The 19,386-nt window shown below is 40.6% G+C and overlaps 1 protein-coding gene across 3 annotated transcripts in view; it reads right to left on the bottom strand.

The window, feature by feature from the left end:
- ARHGEF25 (Rho guanine nucleotide exchange factor 25) overlaps window positions 1–19,386 on the bottom strand; it is a 479,971-nt gene that overhangs the window by 45,345 nt on the left and 415,240 nt on the right. For all 3 annotated transcript variants that reach the window (XM_077483624.1, XM_077483625.1, XM_077483626.1), the window contains 2 exons: window positions 13,837–13,903; window positions 1,702–1,805 (listed from right to left, as the gene is read on the bottom strand). In XM_077483624.1, the coding sequence (XP_077339750.1) occupies window positions 1,702–1,805; window positions 13,837–13,903 (171 nt within the window). The remainder of the gene's footprint in view (window positions 1–1,701; window positions 1,806–13,836; window positions 13,904–19,386) is intronic.

The raw sequence follows: 19,386 nt of genomic DNA, 5'->3' as shown, positions 1-19,386 counted from the left end.
AATGGGCATCACTGATTGGCAGGCCTTATTGTTTGGCACTGATTGGCATCCATCATTATCATACATTAAAGTACATCAGTGCCACCTATCAGTGCCCATTCATGCCACCTATCAGTGCTGATTCATGCTGCCTATCAGTGCCCATCCATGCCACCTATCAGTGCCCATCTATGCCGCATATCAGTGCCCATCCATGCCACATATCATTGCCACCTATCAGTGCCCCATCACTGCCGCCTATCAGTGCCGCATATTAGTGCCCATCATCAGTCCCCATCAATACCACCTCATCAGTGCTACCTCATTGGTGCCACCTCATCGGTGCCCATCATTCCCCCCCCCATCAGTACCCATCAGTGAAGGAGAAAACGTACTTATTTACAAAGTTTTTTAATTGAAATTTTTCTAAATTTTTGGTCTTTTTTTTATTTGTTTAGCAGAAAATAAAAATCCCAGAGGTCATCAAATGGCACCAAAAGAAAGCTTTATTTGTGGAAACAAAATGATAAAAAAGTTAATTTGGGTACAGTGTAGCATGATCATGCAATTGTCATTCAAAGTGTGACAGCGCTGAAAGCTGAAAATTGGTCTGGGCAGGAAGGTGTATAAGTGCCCTGTATTGACGTGGTTAAGTAATCAGCTCCATGTGATCCTCTATGAGAGATACATTTCATTCCATTTACCTCCATGCTCCAGTTCTATGAGTGTTCAGTTCAGTATATGCACTGGCTAGAAAAGTCTTTAACAAAAATGCTATGCTGTCTCAATCACATGCAGCAATGCCTTAAGGGATATATTCATCTTTTCAGAAAAGTCGATTTGAAAAGACTGTGCAGCTTTGTTACATGTTCTTTATTTTTATGGTCATACCTATAGGGCATTTGACCTCCCACCCAAATACCTTGTTTGTAGAATGTGAAAAACATTGGACATCTACTTCCAGCATTACAGGGGGACCCAAATGACCTACAGGTATAACTAGTGGTGGTCCATAAGGGGTGCCACCCCCCCCCCCCCAGCTTGCACTATCTGTGTGTTTGTGCATTGTTTCTACTAGGTCTGCCACCCCCTCACAGGCACGTGACCACATGTGGAGGCCCCAATTGGCCAATTTTACACAGTGCTCTGCGATGCCAGTGAATTGGCATCGGCTTCCCAGCCATTCAGAACCTGGAACACGCGCCTGATGCAAAGAGAAAGTCGGAGAACAGATTAGAGATGACAGCAGCCCGAAGAATGAGGGAGGAGGGACTGTAGGACAGTCCAGGGGAGCTCTGCCATAGGGTGAGTACAGACCTGGAGGGGGCCCCCTGCTCCTCCCAAAATACTCCAGCGGGTAAAACAATATAAAATAAAAAAAATTAACATTTTACAAACATACACAGCTTTTTAATATCTACTGCACTACTTAGGCTATTTTCTAGAAAAGGTCAACTTTAGAGCATTGCTACTCTGCATAATGCATTCCACTGATCTTGAATGTGATTGAGACAGCATAGCTTTTTTTTTGTAAAAGACATTTAAAGCCAGTGTGCATACCAGGAAAAGTGTCTTCACTTCAAAAGGAAGCAGACGATGTGCTTAATGTGAATCCATACAATCGTGTGCAAAAGGACATACTGCAATTCCCCTGACGTTGGCATGACTGCAAATGGTTTATAAATAATTTGTAATTTTGTAGGTCTACAAGATGCTACTTACTCTTTGTGCCAGTCAAATATCTGGTGTATGTTCCCAAAGACAATTTTGTCTTTTCCCTTCATGTCCTCAGGAACTCCTTGAGCACTCATGGTTGCCATGTATCCCTATGGAAAGAGTTGACATGTTCAATGTAATACACTATACAGTATTAATGTTCAATATGTACCATGTGTCTTTCAGAGAATTATAAAGTATTAATCAACAATAAGCATCATAATATGTACAGTTTACTAACTTATTGGATTTAACTTGGTGATTCCAGTCTGCAGGCTGTGCTACATAAAGCAAATGTTGCAGCAAAGCTAAACCTATGACCTACAAGCCATTAAAGGAGAACTCCAAGCAGAAATTTGATCATATCTGTTGGAAAGAAAAGTGATGCTGTTGAGCTTTATGCTACATGTGGATCACTTCTGCATAATGTAAAATATATCCTTTCATTTATGCCAGATAGTGCATAAATGAAAGGATATGTGCATTCTCACTGTACTTTTAACAGGCTTTGGCTATGAGACATATGGCTCTCCTATAGGGAAGCAGTATAGTTACATAGCTAGTCAGCTTTTCCATTTCGAAAAATATCTTGTATCGTGTAAATGGTTCTCTTATTTAACAAGCCATATCTAAGTGGGTAGGAACCAAGATAAAAAAAAAGGCCTAGTCGCCTTATTAAAATCCTTTCTATGCACTGTAAGTTATGAGTTGGTTACATTGTATACAGTTCTAGAATAAATATTAGATTCTCTGCCATTACAAGAAATACAAGCAAAAATGGTTCATTTATTGTTTAGTAATTGCAAACATTTAAAAACAGTTCTTCTTTAAAACATATTGCATTACATTTATTGCAATCAAACTCCATTTAATCAACCAATTTTAATTAAGTGTTTTCAATGAACCGGAGCCCTGTGTAATGTTAAATAAATTAAAATGATGGTGTTGTTTAATTAAACACGGATGGTCCTTGGTACAAAATAACCACTTGTTCTTCATTACTTCTTGCAAGCACTTGCAGACAGGTCCAATAGTTTTATCCTTCATTATTTCATGGTACACTTCTATATTTACTTTGTAATTGATTCTGACATTTAGTACCAGAAAGTGTTGCAGTGAAGGGGGGGGGGGGACACTTTTTTTCAGATGGTTTATAAAGAAGCCATGAGAATGGAAGTATGTGGACAGGTGAGCATATTTACTTATTCATTTTTTTTTGTTCTGATTCATCCTTCCCACGCCCGTCATTAGACCCACCAAATGTGCATGTTTACAAGGGGACATCATGTGTCAAGATGGGTAATTAGAATTTCAGCAATGCAGTTTAGATACCTGTGCTGATGCCAGGGCCGTTTTTAAGGCAGGGCAAAAGGGGCAGCTGCCCTGGGCCCTGTCATTGTTGTGGGGCCCAAAGCAGCTGCCTCATGCTTGCCAACTATCCCAGTTTAAATCCCCTTGTTCCTTGAAGTTTTAGTCCTGTGCTGTGTCCCAATATCTCAGTGTGAAATGCTTCTACTAATGCTGCCCAGCCCTGCCCTATTGTTGTGTAAAGATGACTCAACTGCAGACCCTGTGTTTACATGTACATTACCGGCACTCATATGTAAATAGTGGCGGCATTCATATGTAAATAGGGGGCTGCCAGCGGCATTGATATGTATATCATGCCCCCCTGAGGTCATATCCACAGTAATCTCTAGCAACCAATCAACAAGCAGAAATCATATGCTGTAACCTCTAGCAACTAATCAGTGAGCCATAATGTGTGCTGCAACCTCTAGCAACCAGTCAGTGAGCTGTAATGATACACTGTAACCTCTGGCAACCAATTGCAATAGCTGCCTGATCTGATTCAGTACACTGATTTTGAGTCTAGCTACTATTTATTGTATGTCTCAGAGCAGATGGAGAGCAAAACTGCATGGGGGGGGGGGGCCCAAGAAAAGTTTTGCCCAGGGTCCAATCAATATTAAAGACGGCCCTGGCTGATGCCCACTAAATGTGAACTGTTCTAGGGAATCGAGGGCAGGTAAAACACAGATAAGCAATATCATAAAACTTTAAAAAAAAATAGATTGTCTTGAGCTATTGAGCTTCCCTGTAAAAAAAAGACTTCTTACAACAAAGTGATCAAGGAAAGTGAGAAAAACATTGAAAAGGCAGCACTCCATCTGTTGGCTAGGGTAGATAACATACATAAGATACATAATATTCATTATACAGATATGCAGTCAGAGAGTCATTAATGGTTATATTTTAAGATTGTGCCTGAACATCTTATTTCTGAGTCGATTATCCCATTAACACTTCTAAACTCAAATCTCTATCTCTATAGCCTAAACCTTCACAATAGCCAATACCACACGTGTGTCAAGAAAGTATTTATTTTTCACTTCTTTAACTCTGTGTATAATTATGTAGGTTTCAGAACAATTTTTAGAATTGCAAGGGTTGGAAAGCTTGCATCTTTCAAAATTTAGTTTAGATTATCCAATAAATGGTGTCGCTTAAAGTGGTTGTAAAGTCAGAAGGTTTTTTTATCTTAATGCATTGTATGCAGTAAGATAAAAAACCTTCTGTGTGCAGCAGCCGCCCCAGCACCCCCTAATACTCAGTAGAGCCCCATCTCCATATCCAACGATATCCACGCATTCCTCGACTCTCCTCCTGATTGGCTGAGACACAGCAGCAGTGCCATTGGCTCCTGCTGCTGTCAATCAAAGTCAGTTAGCCAATCAGGAGAGAGTGGGGGGGCCTAACCGGGGCTCCGTGTCTGAATGGACACAGGGAGCTGTGACGCAGCTCCGGTGTCCCCATAGCAAGCTGCTTGCTATGGGGGCACTTGACAGAATGGAGGGGCCAGGATAGCCAAAGAGGTATCCGAGAAGAGGAGGATCTGGGAAGGTGCATGTGGGCAGCACAGGGCCAATCAGCACTGTCCAGACAGAGGGTTAGGGATCCTGCAGCCTCAAAGAACAGTCAGAGTAGAATGAAAACTCTTCCTATAAGTTTTAACCAGACACTAATAGAAGGCAGAAGACTAACTGCTGATATCAAAAGGTATTTAGCAGTTTATATTTACTAAAACTATTGCATTTCCATGTTCTGTGTACTGTGGGAGACCAGATATAGTGAATACAGGGTCCTGGTTTTAGTAACACGTTTCCAAACTTTCTGTGTTTTTTATTATAATTCATTTAAATAACATTGAAAAGATTTGTTTTCACTTTGACATTATAGAGTATATATTTGTGTTAAATTTGAATCTGGCCCTCCACATCATGGTCAATGAACTCACATGGGCAGATTTAACTACTTGGCAAGGTTCACTCCCTTGGTTTTCGAAAGGTTAAATGTACTGTGCCTGGGAGCACTTGTGGTCCAGAACGATTCACTTCAGTGTGAGAGCAGAACCAGGGATCACTGTGGTCTGGATGACCCACGTGTGCCCAGGAACACTTCATTTAAATGTCAGTACAGACCAATGGGAGAGTAGAGAGGGGGGGCAATCAAACTCAGACAGTGTTAAATTCAACAATACAAACAACTGGCCACTGCCCTCACCTATAACTCGCCTTTGCAGCAAGGAGCACCTGGAAGGGCAACACATGCAAAAGAAAACCAAAGAAATTCCCAGCTCAACTTACTGACCAGTTTGCAACCAACCAGTTCAATTTAATTGAAGGGTTCAATTCAACCATTCTCAGTGTGAGTGCACCATTAGTGGAGGGGGTATAGGGATAAAGAGTAATGCTTACCTTATTCCTGGCTCCTGCAGCCTCCTCTTTAGGCTTCTCATGGCTGCAGTTGGATGCTCATCTCTTTCACATACAAAACAGTGAATTGCTCAACAAGGTTAAGTGGTCAGAACTGAAGCCTGTTGGAGCCAGGAATGCCAGGTAAGTAATTCTGCCTGTTCCTCTACCCCAAGACATATAGTATTAAATAAGCATTTAACCCTTGCAGGGAGACCCCACTGCAAAGGTATATTTCTTACAATCCTAAAGTTCAAATGTAAAAGATAAAAAAAAAAGAACAAAAAAAACCAACAATGAAATGCATTGTAATTCTATAATTTATGACAGTAAATCATGAGAACCTTTCAGGGGGTCAATACATTTTCTAGGTGCTGCATGTACAAAACTACTATACAGGCATACCTCAAGTACACAATGGGCTTTATTTACTAAAGCTGAAAAGTGCAAAATCAGGCTCACTTCTGCGCAGAAACCAATGAGCTTCTAACCCCAGCTTGTTTAACCAGTTGCCGACCGCCGCACGCCGATGTACGTCGGCAGAATGGCACGGGCAGGCATAAGGACTTACATGTACGTCCCTTGCCTCCCGCGGGTCGGGGGGCCCGATCGGGCCCCCGCCCGGTGCCTGCGGCGGTCGGTTTTCGTCCGGGAGCGATCCGGGACGAGGGGGCGGCCATTCATTCATGGCCACCCCCTCGCGATCGCACCCGACGAATAGAAATCCCCCGTGACATCACTTCCTCTCCTGTAATGTAAACACAGGAGAGGAAGTGATGTATTCTCTCCTCCGTGTCGGTATTTTTCGTTCCGACACGGAGGAGAGCGGATCGGTGAGTTGCACCAACACTCTACACACACAGTAGAACATGCCAGGCACACTCACACCCCCCCTTTACCCCCCGATCACCCCCCCAATTACCCCTGCCCCCCAGTCACAGTGACACCAATGTCATTTTTTTTTTTTTGTTTTTTTTTTGCATTGGTGTCATTTGTGACTGTAATAACTGTTAGGGCAGTTAGAGTTAGCCCCCTTTAGTTCTAATGTACCCCCCTAACCCCCCCAATAAAGGTTTAACCCCGTGATCACCCCCCGTCGCCAGTGTCACTAAGGCTGGGTTCACATTGCAGCGGTTTATGAGAACGAATGTGATTCGCACCGCACTGCAGTGCAAATCACATCTGATCTCTGTGCAATTCGAGTTCAGCCATTCGCCGCACCCGCCACACCCGCCGCACCCGCCGCAAATTCGCACGGGACCCTTTTTTTGGCCCGCAGCAGAATCGGATCGCATGGGTGTTCACACCATGCGATCCGAGTTTGCAGATCGCACTGCGATATGCGAACTGATCTGGGGGTGTCATTAACATTTCACTGACACTCCCAGCAGTTCGCATAGGGCAGTGTGAACTGCCGCCGGGAGGCATGCGATGCGGGAACGCATTCGTGGCGTTCCCGCATCGCTCCAGTGTGAACCCAGCCTAATAAGCGATCGTTTTTCTGATCGTTGTATTAGTGTCACAGGTGACGCTAGTTAGGCAGGTAGGTATTTAGGTTCGCTGCAGCTTTTTATAGCGCCAGGGACCCCCATATACTACCGCATAAAGCCCCCTGATTGCCCCCTAGTTAACCCTTTCACCAGTGATCACCATATAACTGTTACAGGTGACGCTGGTTGGTTAGTTATTTTTTTATAGTTTCAGGGCACCCGCCATTTATTACCTAGTCTCACTAGTGTACCCCTAAATTTAGGGGTGTCTACTTTCCAAAATGGGGTCATTTGGGGGGGGTTTGTGCCATCTTGGCATTTTATGGCCTTCAAAACTGTAACGCCCTTAGAAAGCCTGAAGGCGGTGCTTGGTTTTCGGGGCCCCGTACGCGGCTAGGCTCCCAAAAAGTCCCACATATGTGGTATCCCCGTACTCAGGAGAAGCAGCAGAATTTATTTTGGGGTGTCATTTCACATATTCCCATGGCATGCGTGAGCAATATATCATTTAGTGACAACTTTGTGAAAAAAAAAAAAAAAAAAAAAAGTTTGTAATTTTCCCGCAACTTGTGGCAAAATATAAAATATTCCATGGACTCAACATGCCTCTCAGCAAATAGCTTGGGGTGTCTACTTTCTAAAATGGGGTCATTTGTGGGGGTTTTGTGCCATCTTGGCATTTTATGGCCTTCAAAACTGTAATAGGTAGTGAGAAGTGAACTCAAAAATTTACGCCCTTAGAAAGCCTGAAGGCGGTGCTTGGTTTTCGGGGCCCCGTACGCGGCTAGGCTCCCAAAAAGTCCCACATATGTGGTATCCCCGTACTCAGGAGAAGCAGCAGAATTTATTTTGGGGTGTCATTTCACATATGCCCATGGCATGCATGAGCAATATATCATTTAGTGACAACTTTGTGAAAAAAAAATAAAAAAAATAAAAAGTTTGTAATTTTCCCGCAACTTGTGGCAAAATATAAAATATTCCATGAACTCAACATGCCTCTCAGCAAATAGCTTGGGGTGTCTACTTTCTAAAATGGGGTCATTTGTGGGGGTTTTGTGCCATCTTGGCATTTTATGGCCTTCAAAACTGTAATAGGTAGTGAGAAGTGAACTCAAAAATTTACGCCCTTAGAAAGCCTGAAGGCGGTGCTTGGTTTTCGGGGCCCCGTACGCGGCTAGGCTCCCAAAAAGTCCCACATATGTGGTATCCCCGTACTCAGGAGAAGCAGCAAAATTTATTTTGGGGTGTCATTTCACATACGCCCATAGCATGTGTGAGCAATATATCATTTAGTGACAACTTTGTGTAAAAAAAAAAAAAAAAATTTTTTTTTGTCATTATTCAATCGCTTGAGGCAAAAAAATAAAATATTCAATGGGCTCAACATGCCTCTTATCAATTTCCTTAGGGGGTCTACTTTCCAAAATGGGGTCATTTGGGGGGGTTTTGTACTGCCCTGCCATTTTAGCACCTCAAGAAATGAGATAGGCAGTCGTAAACTAAAAGCTGCGTAAATTCCAGAAAACGTACCTTAGTTTGTAGATGTGACAACTTTTGCGCAAACCAATAAATATACAATTATTGACTTTTTTTTTACCAAAGACATGTGGCTGAATACATTTTGGCCTAAATGTATGACTAAAATTGAGTTTATTGGATTTTTCTAATAACAAAAAGTAGAAAATATCATTTTTTTTCAAAATTTGCGGTCTTTTTACGTTTATATCGCAAAAAATAAAAATCGCAGAGGCAATCAAATACCATCAAAAGAAAGCTCTATTTGTGGGAAGAAAAGGACGCAAATTTTGTTTGGGTACAACATTGCATGACCGCGCAATTACCAGTTAAAGCAGCGCAGTGCCAAAGTGTAAAAAGACCTCTGGTCATTTACCAGCAAAATGGTCCGGTCTGAAAGTGGTTAATTAAGCTTTGGTAATAAAACCTGGAAGCTCATTGGTTTCTATGCAGAAGTGAGCTTGATTTTGCACTTTCCAGCTTTAGTAAATAAACCCCATTGTGTACTTAAAAGTGGGGTATGCCTGTATTGTCTTTAAAACATGGCTGCAGCCACAAGAGTGTATGTAAATCTGACAAGCCAACTGTTAGCTGTCAGATGGAAGCACTGGGTAGAAGAAAACATCCATTCACTGATCTCCTATTCCTGCTAATGACCTGGAAGCGACATGTAAAACGTCACTTCCAGTTCATATATACTGTATATAAAAAAAAAGAACAGTTAAGACTTTCTTTAAAAAAGCGATGTTCCATCATCTTGTCATATCACTTAGCCTAACGACAGGTAGTCATTACTGCAATATGATGATCCTATCATTTTCAGCACAGGTCATCAGTAACCAACAGGAGATGACAGCGAAATAAGACCAGATACATATTACTGTATAATAATATTGTCCAGTGATTGTTAGACATCCTCTTTTGACGCACTGCTGCGTTCTCATAAAACATATTGATGCAATTAGAGTACATATAGTAAACAGTGCATTGATGATACTGCTGTTTTACACTCACAGAGTATAAAAAAAAAAGACTTAATGGGAGGCTGAGAGCCATTACATTATTAGTCACTGCTATTTCAGATGATGATCCCTCATTAATGAAATGGCTTTGATACGGCCATGTAGGAGAAGCACCCTCTAATGTCTCATGTTAAGACTGGCCTAGCTGATGTGAGCTCGGCTTGGGAACAAAGGATCATCAATTTCCCTTTACCAGCATGAGGATACACACATCCCAGAGGACCTGAGCTGTACAAGTTCCTCCTCTGTGTTTCTGCACTCCCTCAGCTTAAGCAGCACAATTTCCTGCTTGTGTTATATCAGCTGGGTTCTGTTTATTTCTCTTTGTGACGGGTAATAAGTATCCTTACAATGAACTTTTCAGGCAGTAATGAACTCGCTGTATAAAACAAATACATAACTGACAAATTGGAAGCCTAAACATAAGCGCTATAATAGAAGTAATCTTTCTTTCCCAATATTGCTCTGACATTAAAACAAATATCTAGATCTTCTAATTACTTATTTTGTTGACTTTTCAAATATTGCTGATTATAGAATCTGTTTTGGTCAAGCAAAGTTATATGTGTGAATGAAGCCCAACTAAGTAATACAGAAGTGCTATCAACAGAAACTACGCAGATATCTTCTTTCAATTTTTTTAAGCGTGCATTAGAGAAATGAACAACACATTTTAATTTAGTTTATTCTTTAGTGTGACTACATAGAATGGCATAATATATATATATACTATGTAACATATGTTTTAAAACAGCAGTCACTAAATGGTGGACCACGGTCCGGAACCGGACTGGGTGACAGTTCTGTCAGGACCGCGGCTGTGCTATTGCTACGGCTGGTTTTCCTCTCCAGCATGGCCACCAATGTCCTCCTCATAGTGGACGGGGACGGGGACGGGAGGAGCTACAGATCGGGGCAGAGGATGGGGAGCTGTAAAAATGATTATGTTAACAAGCAGGTGGTTACCCGGCTTGTTAATATGAAAAGACTCCTGCTCTCTGTCCCAATCTGCAGCACCTCGCTGTGATGTGTTAAGGAGTGCTGTGTTATGTTAAGGGGCACTGTGTTGTGTAAAGGGGCACTGTGTTGTGTAAAGGGGCACTGTGTTGCGTAAAGGGGCACTGTGTTGCGTAAAGGGGCACTGTAATTTGTAAACGGTCAATGTAATGTAAAGGGGGACTGAAATGTGAAGGGAAATGGAGGACTCTGTAGGACTGCAATGTTAGGGGCCCTGCGATGTAAAGGGCACTGCAATGTAAAGGAGGCAGTGATGTGAATCAGAACTGAGGACACTGTGGGACTTCTTTAAAGGGGGGGCTGTGATGTTAAGGGGCACTGCGGTGTAAAGGGCACTGCAATGTAAAGGGGGGCAATGAGGACACTGTGGGACAGGGGCACTGTGATGTAAAGGGGACTACGATGTGAAAGGTACACTGAAGACAATGACATACGGGGGGACCTTGATGTGTTATAGTGCTAACGAGATTCGGACCTCTGTTGGAAGAACATTTTGTTGACCAGACCTCTGTAAATTTTAATTCAAAACCCCTGTTATAAAACATTACTTTAACATTTTTTTAATTTTAAAATATTATAATAAAATTAACCCAAAGCATTAGTTTCCTTTTTCAAATAGAACTGGCCAGGCTATGACAGTGCAGGCTGCCTAATGCCACATACACACGTCCGGACTTTTCCGGCAGACTAGGTCCGATGGTCTTCCCGGCGGAATTTCGGCGGAGTTCCGACTGAATTTTTGAACGAACGGACTTGGCCACACACGAATGTACTAAGTCCATTTGAAAGTCGGTTCATTTTGAATGTTATGAATGTAAGACGAGACTAAAAAAGGGAGTTCAATAGCCAGTAGCCAACAGCTTCCCTTCCCTTGCGTCGTATTTGGTCTGTCGGACCAGCATACAGAAGAACAGTTTTCCCGATAGGGATTAAGTCCGTTGGATAGATTTGAAATATGTTCTATTTCTAGGTCCATCTGATTTTTAAAACGAAAAACGATCGGATTAGCCCACACACGATCGGATTGTCCTTCGGACCTAGTCTGCCGCAAAGTCCGGTCGTGTGTATGCGGCATTAGTCTCTGGTCGCTCCTGATGACGACGGATGTCACACTTTGAGTGATGTCACGCTGCACACAGCTGCCCGCTTGCGGCTCGGTCTCATGGCTGGAGCCAGAGGGCTCAAGCTCTATACATGTTGTTACTCCTTAGTGTCGGGCATGACACAATATAATGTATCGGCTTTTATTCAATAAACCTTTTTAAGCATTTTTACGCTATGTGGAGCTTCCCTTTGTTCTCTCCTGGAGATGGAGTAATGTGAAGAGCAGGATATCTTGGGGAATGTAAGGTTTCAAGCTTTGAGTGGCAGGAGAAGATAAGTGGTAGGATTAGACCGTTTATGTGGTCATCTCCCAAAAGAGTATTATTTTTTCTTTGTGGGTGAGTACATGTTACTCTTAAAGGTGAAGGTGTGTATTTAACATTTTGAACTATTCAAGCATGGAGCACTTGTGGTGAAAAGGACATTTTAAATGATTTTTGATTTTGAGACACATAAATAATTGTGGACGTTTTATTAATTTTAAGAGTATTGAAATGACTCACTGTGTTAACATGTTATTGTTTTTTATATATTACATTTTGGAAGGTATTGCTTTATGCACTTTGTTTACATATTTATCCAATAGGGTAATTCATTATTTATTTGAATAGCACTTTTTATGATATGCAAATACTTTTACAAATTTATTGAACTTGTTAAGATAGCATAATGGGACAATATTTATTTGTTTTTCAGTGTGGTTATTTTCTTTGAATATTTGATCACACACCTGGTAGGTTTCATGTGACTGCAGCTCAGGGAATAGGTCCAATATGTGGCGCAGACCAGTTTAAATCTTTACAGGCTATCAGCATATTATTTACATAATAAAACTGTACAAATGCTTTAAAACAAGCCCCCACTGACCTCTGTAGCTACAGGCACCTAGGAGTAATTCATCCTCCAGGTTCCAAGAAAAAAAAAAAGATCACTTTTTTTCAGCATTTTTTTTTCTGCCTCCTGTCAGCAGTTGGTATCCTGCTAGCCTTCTAATCTGTAATAAAAACAATGAGTGGGTGCACAGGAAGTGGGAAGAGAGCAGAATGCTGAGACTCGAAACTTGAAAGACTTCACTTGATCTCTTGCAAGCTTTTTGAGAATGAATTGCTCAACAAAGCCTGCTACTACATTGTCCTAGTCACATAACAATTAAATATGCCCATAAAAAGGTCTCATTACCTTGGACGTACCTTGTAAATCCTGGACATTGTGCATGAGTGGCCACTGTATCAAGTAAAACCACTGAGAATGGTGCCATTTTTACTGCTGCACTTGCAACTATTGTTGCAATCTATTTAGACTAGTCCTTTTATGTGTGGATTAGAGGGACATCCTTTTATCAGCACATATTGCCAGTTACCACGATCATACAAGCATAAATAAAATATTTTTTATTTTATTAAAAATGTATTTTCTCTAACATTACCATTACCCTGTTACCCTGGTGTTAGAGAATTTTCATTCAATAGCAAATCAATACAATCAATGACAAATTATTGCTGAATAAGTAACAATAGGCCCACAGCTGAAATGTGAAAATGATATGCTTGTAAGGTGTATACAAATGCAGGTGTTGAAATAATTAAATCCAGAATGTTCAACTCCTTTTACATGCTTATGCTTAACCGCTCTGCTTAAAAAGAGCAACTCAAAGAAATAATGAAGCACAAATAGATTTATTTGTGCTTCATTATGATTTCTAGGATGTAGGTACCTATATTTTTAATACTTTCCTGAGCAGCCAAAGAAATAAATTGATTCACAGAGTTGGCCCATCCCTTGTAGCCTCCCTTTCTGCTTTGTTGCCATGGCTCTTTCAATGCAGTCAGAGAGTGAAGGTGTGAAGGCAAACAGCTTCTGCTGTGCTCTCGCTTTAAAAAAAATGCTCTGGTATAACTAAATGTTTGTAAAATAAATATATCAAGCACATTCAAATATTTTAAACTATCAATTTTAAGATGTATAAACAAAAAAAAAGCAACATCAAAAGCCAATCCAAATCCCTTATAGTATCCATTTAAGTAACACTGCTTGGTCAAGAATTCATCCTAATCTGGGAATGGAAAATGGAGGAGCAGCAGCATTCTGATAAGGTTATTCGTCTCTTCTTTCCACCAGTTATCATGTTCACTGTGTTTAACTGACGGTCTCAAGGAAAGCAATAAATAAAATAAAATAAAGGCTAATACACATTTGTGCTTGTTAGTAAGAATAGTAAAGAAAATACAGTGTTACCTCTACTATTTGGCCCAAGTCTTCCACATACATCTTCTCAGTTTCTACTAACTCCATTAGAACATACCTGTAAGGTGTACAAAAAGTGGAAGCAGTTCTTAATAAATATATACCGTATATATAAAATCCTGGATAATATATATGTGATCGTACAATTGTTGTTCACAAGGTCACTTTTCGGAAGAGAAAGAAATCTTGGATTTTCCCAGGTTTGTAAACAAATTAGGTTTGGAAGGAGAACAATTAAGAATTCTGCTCTCGTTTGGTAACAGCCTTAAGGACGGATGTGAACTAACTTCTCCAGTGTACTACCACAATACTGTATGCAGCAGTTTGGATGTGTTTCCCAATACTGAGTGATAGCCATCTACCCAGGACTAATACATACATGTAAACTGTACTTTGAAAATATGATCCTTTAAACCCATGATTTTCTATGCTAGGCTCTGAACAAAGCATTATGCTATTAACTGTTTTAGACTATAATGTAAAGGACAGCTCTGTAAAAACTGCAAATTCTATAAACAATTTTAACTCAGATTTATATAACCAGTAAAAGTTATGTTACAACAGATATTGCAGTTTTTAGGCAATTTTACCATTATCGTGAAAAAAAAGGGTTCCTTGATTACTAATAGAAAACACATTTCCAAGAAAATATATAATTTAAAATTGGCTTAATTGACAAAAGGAGAAATGTTGTTGGTATTAAATAAACCTACATTTAATCACAAACTATTTAGTGACGCTTGTCTATAATATTTAGTTTAAACAGCTGTAAATGCAAATTTACAAGCTTATATTGCTCTTTCATTAAAAGTATTTAAGCAACGCCAGCTGGAGCTTTTTATTTTCTGTCAACCACACTACTGAGAGGTTATTTCATATAAAGCTACACACACAACACAATCTGTGTCTATGAGCTGTAATGGTGACACACAAAAAATTACAGCAACTCCACCATGGAGCATGGCATGCTTTGGAGGTGGGACTCTTGTGTTTAGTAGAGAAAATCTTCCGATGTCATGTGTGATTGTGATTGACAGGACATTCTGTAGCCACCACCTCATATTACATCTTTCAAGACTGAAAGTATTAAAAGTGTTACTGTGTTAACTGTATGATGATTTTATAATACTTTTATTTTTTGTACATTAATGTTTTAACACTACTGATCTATAGGGTTTATTTACTAAAAATAAGCGGATTGGTTTCTATGCAGAGCTGCACCAGATTTTGCACTCTCCAGTTTTAGTAAATCAAGCCCTATGTATTTCCTCTGGTACCTCCCCTTCTACTTTAAAGCCACTTTTGTTTTAGGAAATCTCTCCGCCACAGGAATTCCTGCGCATTTCATGAGTGTCAGATAGATTTTGAAAGGGAGGTAAAAAAAAAATTATATTTAAGCGGGAAAGGTTTAGAACCACTAAGGATTTTTTTTCCAGTCTTGATTTTCCCCAACCTCCTATCCAGATGACAGGATTCAGACAGGACAGAAATAAAATAGAAGTCCCATCTATAGTAACCCAAACAGCATTTAAAGTTATACAGCAAAAACTTATTAACAGAGAGAACATATAAAACCTGGTGAAATTTCTAACTGTTCCTTTAACTCATTAAGATACAAAAAAGTCCTAAACCTTCAGGTTATACTGCCACCTACAAGAGGACTGGACACTAGCAAACAAAAACAAAAAACGTCCTACTATCAGCAGGCCCCAGTTCTGTAGCAAAGCAGTCCATCAATGGACTCCAAGAAAAAGATTTTCTTGTATAAAAATCCTATGTTCTTTCTCATCCATTGTGGGAGACAACGGAAGTCTTCAAATTTAACGAAAACCAAAAGCAGTCCAGCTGAGGGATAGGCAACAGCAAACAAAAGCTAACAGGCCCAGTGGAAACAATAGAAACTAGGGACCATCTGCAGCTGAAAGAGCCACCTGAAGGACCTTATGTCCAAAGTTGGCATCAGATGAGACAGACACATTCACCTGGCACAAAATGGGAATCCATTGCTGAGAAATAGACTTACACTGTCTGAACCACATCTCAATGGAAGGCAATTTCCTTTGGATAAACTCCAGCCAGACTAAGGGATGGGAGAACAATATATTGATTAGGGTGAAAGGCAGAGGCTACCCTAGGCAGGAAGGAAGCCCTGGGCCTCAACATTACCTTGTCCCTAAGAAAAACAAAAGAGGGTTCTTTGCAAAACTAAAGAGGAAATGGCTACAAGAAAAACTGCCTTGGGGAGAAAGAGATTAATTTCTCTAGGTGGGATCAAATGGCAGCTTCTGAAGCAGAGAGAACCAGGTTCAGATTCTATGGAGTCACAGGTGAACAGACAGGGGGAATAACACAGTAAACCACCTGTAGAAAGGTCTTAATAAAAGAGTGAGAAGCCAACTGTCTCTGAAACAGAACAGAAGGAATAGATGGTGCTGAAAAACAAATGCTGGTCCAGACCCAACTGCAGGAAAGAGAGGATTTATCCCACAGAGAAATTCCTTGGGTGAAGAACCTTGCATAAAGTGGAATTTCTAGCTGTCTAGGAATTGTTACTAAAGATAAATAGGCTGTTCACTTTGCAAATAATTTGCACTTTGCATGGGAATGTTCCCCAGAGCTTAGTGAATATGGTGAAAGAATATTTGCCAAGAATACCCCATTGTCTTGCAAGGAAAGGAAAAAATTGTATTTTTCCTTGCACATGACTGAATATTTGAAGCCAACAGAACTTCATTCCCTAAGCTCTGGGGAAATTCCCATGCAATGTGCAGTTTTCCCTTGCAAAGTGAACAATCTACACTATTTGCCATTGGTAAATGAACTCCATAGACTCAGAGATGCCTCTGTCCCTTAGTACCCAAGCTTTAAGAGCCATGCCATTAGAGAAAGTGAGCAAGAAGTGGAATGAACTGATCCTAGATCAGGAAATCAGGACATCACATCCCACCTTTATAATACAAAATGCAAAACCATCGCTTTTAGGGACTTTTAAAGTGTCATTATTGAAGAAAAATAGAAACATACCTGTTAGAATAACTACTAAAGTATTAAAAAAAAGTATATTTACTTACAATTATCTTAAAAATATAATCTTATAAAACTTGTTAACTTTAGGGGATCCATACATCCTCACATGGCAATGATGAATATATGTTCTATTCATACATATGTCTTGTACGATACACTACATAGGTTTATAAATTATTTTATTGACACAATCCATTTCTCTTATAGAAAGCATAGATACCTGTTATTAGAATGGTGGCACACATTTTTCAGGCATCAGTCTGCTTCCTAGGTCACTATAGGTCAAACTGTATATGTGTGGTACTAAATGCATGCGCTATGGATGTCACAGGGGCTGGTAGGAGATATTAACTTTTTAATATAGATATACTAATGGATTATGTATCTATGTTTCTACAATAACTTCAGGATGGCAAATCAGCCTTTAGGACAGTATAGCTAAACAGTCTAGCAGGACCCACAGTGTGTCTGCAAGAAGTCTTACCAAGTCAGCACACAACATCTGCTTAGGCCATCAGGAAGACATGGGTGACAAGACTCCACCAACAACCAAGTCCCCTGCACCAACAAGGTGCTCTGAGGCCCTCTTCCCCCAGCATAACAGGCTGGAAAAGTTGTGAGAATCTTCCAAAAGACAGATTTGTAAGACTGGTCCTCGGTGTCTGTGCACAGACAGAACTGATTTTTGCACATACCGGTAGATAAAACTTGGAGGTCTGGAGTAAAATTGAGAAAGAGAACTGCCTCAAAGGAGGCTACCATCGATCCCAAAACTCTCATGCAAAAATAGGAGAATCATATGGCTTTTAAACTGAAATTTGAATCAGAGGCCAGAGAGTCTGAAGCTTAAAACACTCTGGCCTGAGATGTGTCCCGAACCAGGCCCAAATTCTCCAAGTGATGAGATGGTTCCAGCAACAACTTTTCAAGGTTCAGGATCCACTTGAACTTTTGTAAAGCAGTCAAAGAAATGGAATCTGACAGACCCCTCTATCACTGTTCCCTCAACAGGAGGGCATCTGAGCATTTAACAATGGGGATGCCATGTGAGTGCAACAGGGTCAACACTGGAACCAGCACCTTTGTGAACACCTGAGGTATCAAACAAAGGTCAAATGGCAGGGCCACAAACTGAAGTACGAGGGCTCAAATGCTGGTGAGCTGGAAAAATGGACAAATGTAAGTATCTTTGATGTCCAAAGAAGCCATAAAGTCCTCCTGACAAAGAGAAGCAATGATAGAACTGGTAAATTCTCTTTGTGGACCTAAAAGTAAACATTTAAGGATTTGAGAACAAGGATGGGGTGAATGACCTTTGGGATTTGACATAGTTAAGAAGTTGTTATGTCTAACATATCTAGTTAGTTTGCTCAGGAGTGCACCTGCTTGTGTGCCCACACAGCAAACTGCTTGCTGTGGGGATACCCAGCAAGGAGGGCCGGGAGCACCAGCATGGGACCCGAGAACAGGAAGATCCGGGCTGCACTGTGCAAAACCATTACACAGAGCAGGTAAGTGTAACCTGTTTGTTATTTTAATGTAAAAAAAAGAGGGTTTAGTAACACTTTAAGAACATTATCAACATTTAGGTCTGGTCCAAGAGGCATTGTGCCACAAAGTGCATGTGTAAAAAACATTCTGACAAAATAACTTCTCAGTCCAGCACTTTAGCCTGATTTTCCTATGCATACACACCGACAGGTGACATATGTGAGAGAGAAGGAGAAAGGTTTCCAGCAAGCTATCACAGATGATATTCAATACCACATTAATTTGTCCACAAGCAGAGGTTCAACTGAATTGAAGGTTAGATCCCTTGTAATGCCCTCTACACACGGTCAGACTTTCCATCGGAAAATGTGCGATCGGATCTTGGTGTCGGAAAATCAGATCATGTGTGGTCTCCATCTGACTTTTTCTGTTGGAATTTTTCCGACACACAAAGTTTGAGAGCAGGATCTAAAATTTTCCGACAACAAAATCCTATCGTTTAAATTTCTGATCATGTGTAGACAATTCCGACAGACAAAGTGCCACGCATGCTCAGAATAAATTACAAGACAAAAGCTATTGGCTACTGCCCTCTTTATAATCCCGTCATACGTGTTCTACGTCACCACATTCTGAACAAAGTTTGGACCAAAATCCGTCGGAATGTCCGACTGTGTGTATGGGGCATAAGGGATTTTGACTAGTCCGACAAGGTCTGGCAAAGAAAAATCGCAGTCAAAGTAGATATGGCAGGATCCTCAGAGGGAATTGACCATTTTTTATCAAAATCCTCATCAAATGGATAAAAGGCCAGCAAGCACTTAGAGGAGCAAACAACCTATCAGGGTGATTCCAACTTTTCTATAAAAACAATTAGATAAGCGGGTAAAAAGGGAAAGATCTAAGGTTGGAAAAAGCACTGGAAGAAGCACCAGCCTGATCCTCTACTTTCAATAGTGTAAGCACAGCAAAAAAAAATGGTCTCTTATAACCTGGGAGGAATTGCAGTTGACTGTGGTTCAG

The sequence above is a fragment of the Lithobates pipiens genome, unplaced genomic scaffold (assembly GCF_037356315.1).
Source record: "Lithobates pipiens isolate NorthernLeopardFrog02 unplaced genomic scaffold, aLitPip1_a1.2 Scaffold_16, whole genome shotgun sequence".
NCBI lineage: Eukaryota > Metazoa > Chordata > Amphibia > Anura > Ranidae > Lithobates > Lithobates pipiens.
Note: the sequence above shows the minus strand (reverse complement) of the source record. Positions and strands in the feature narration are given on the sequence as shown.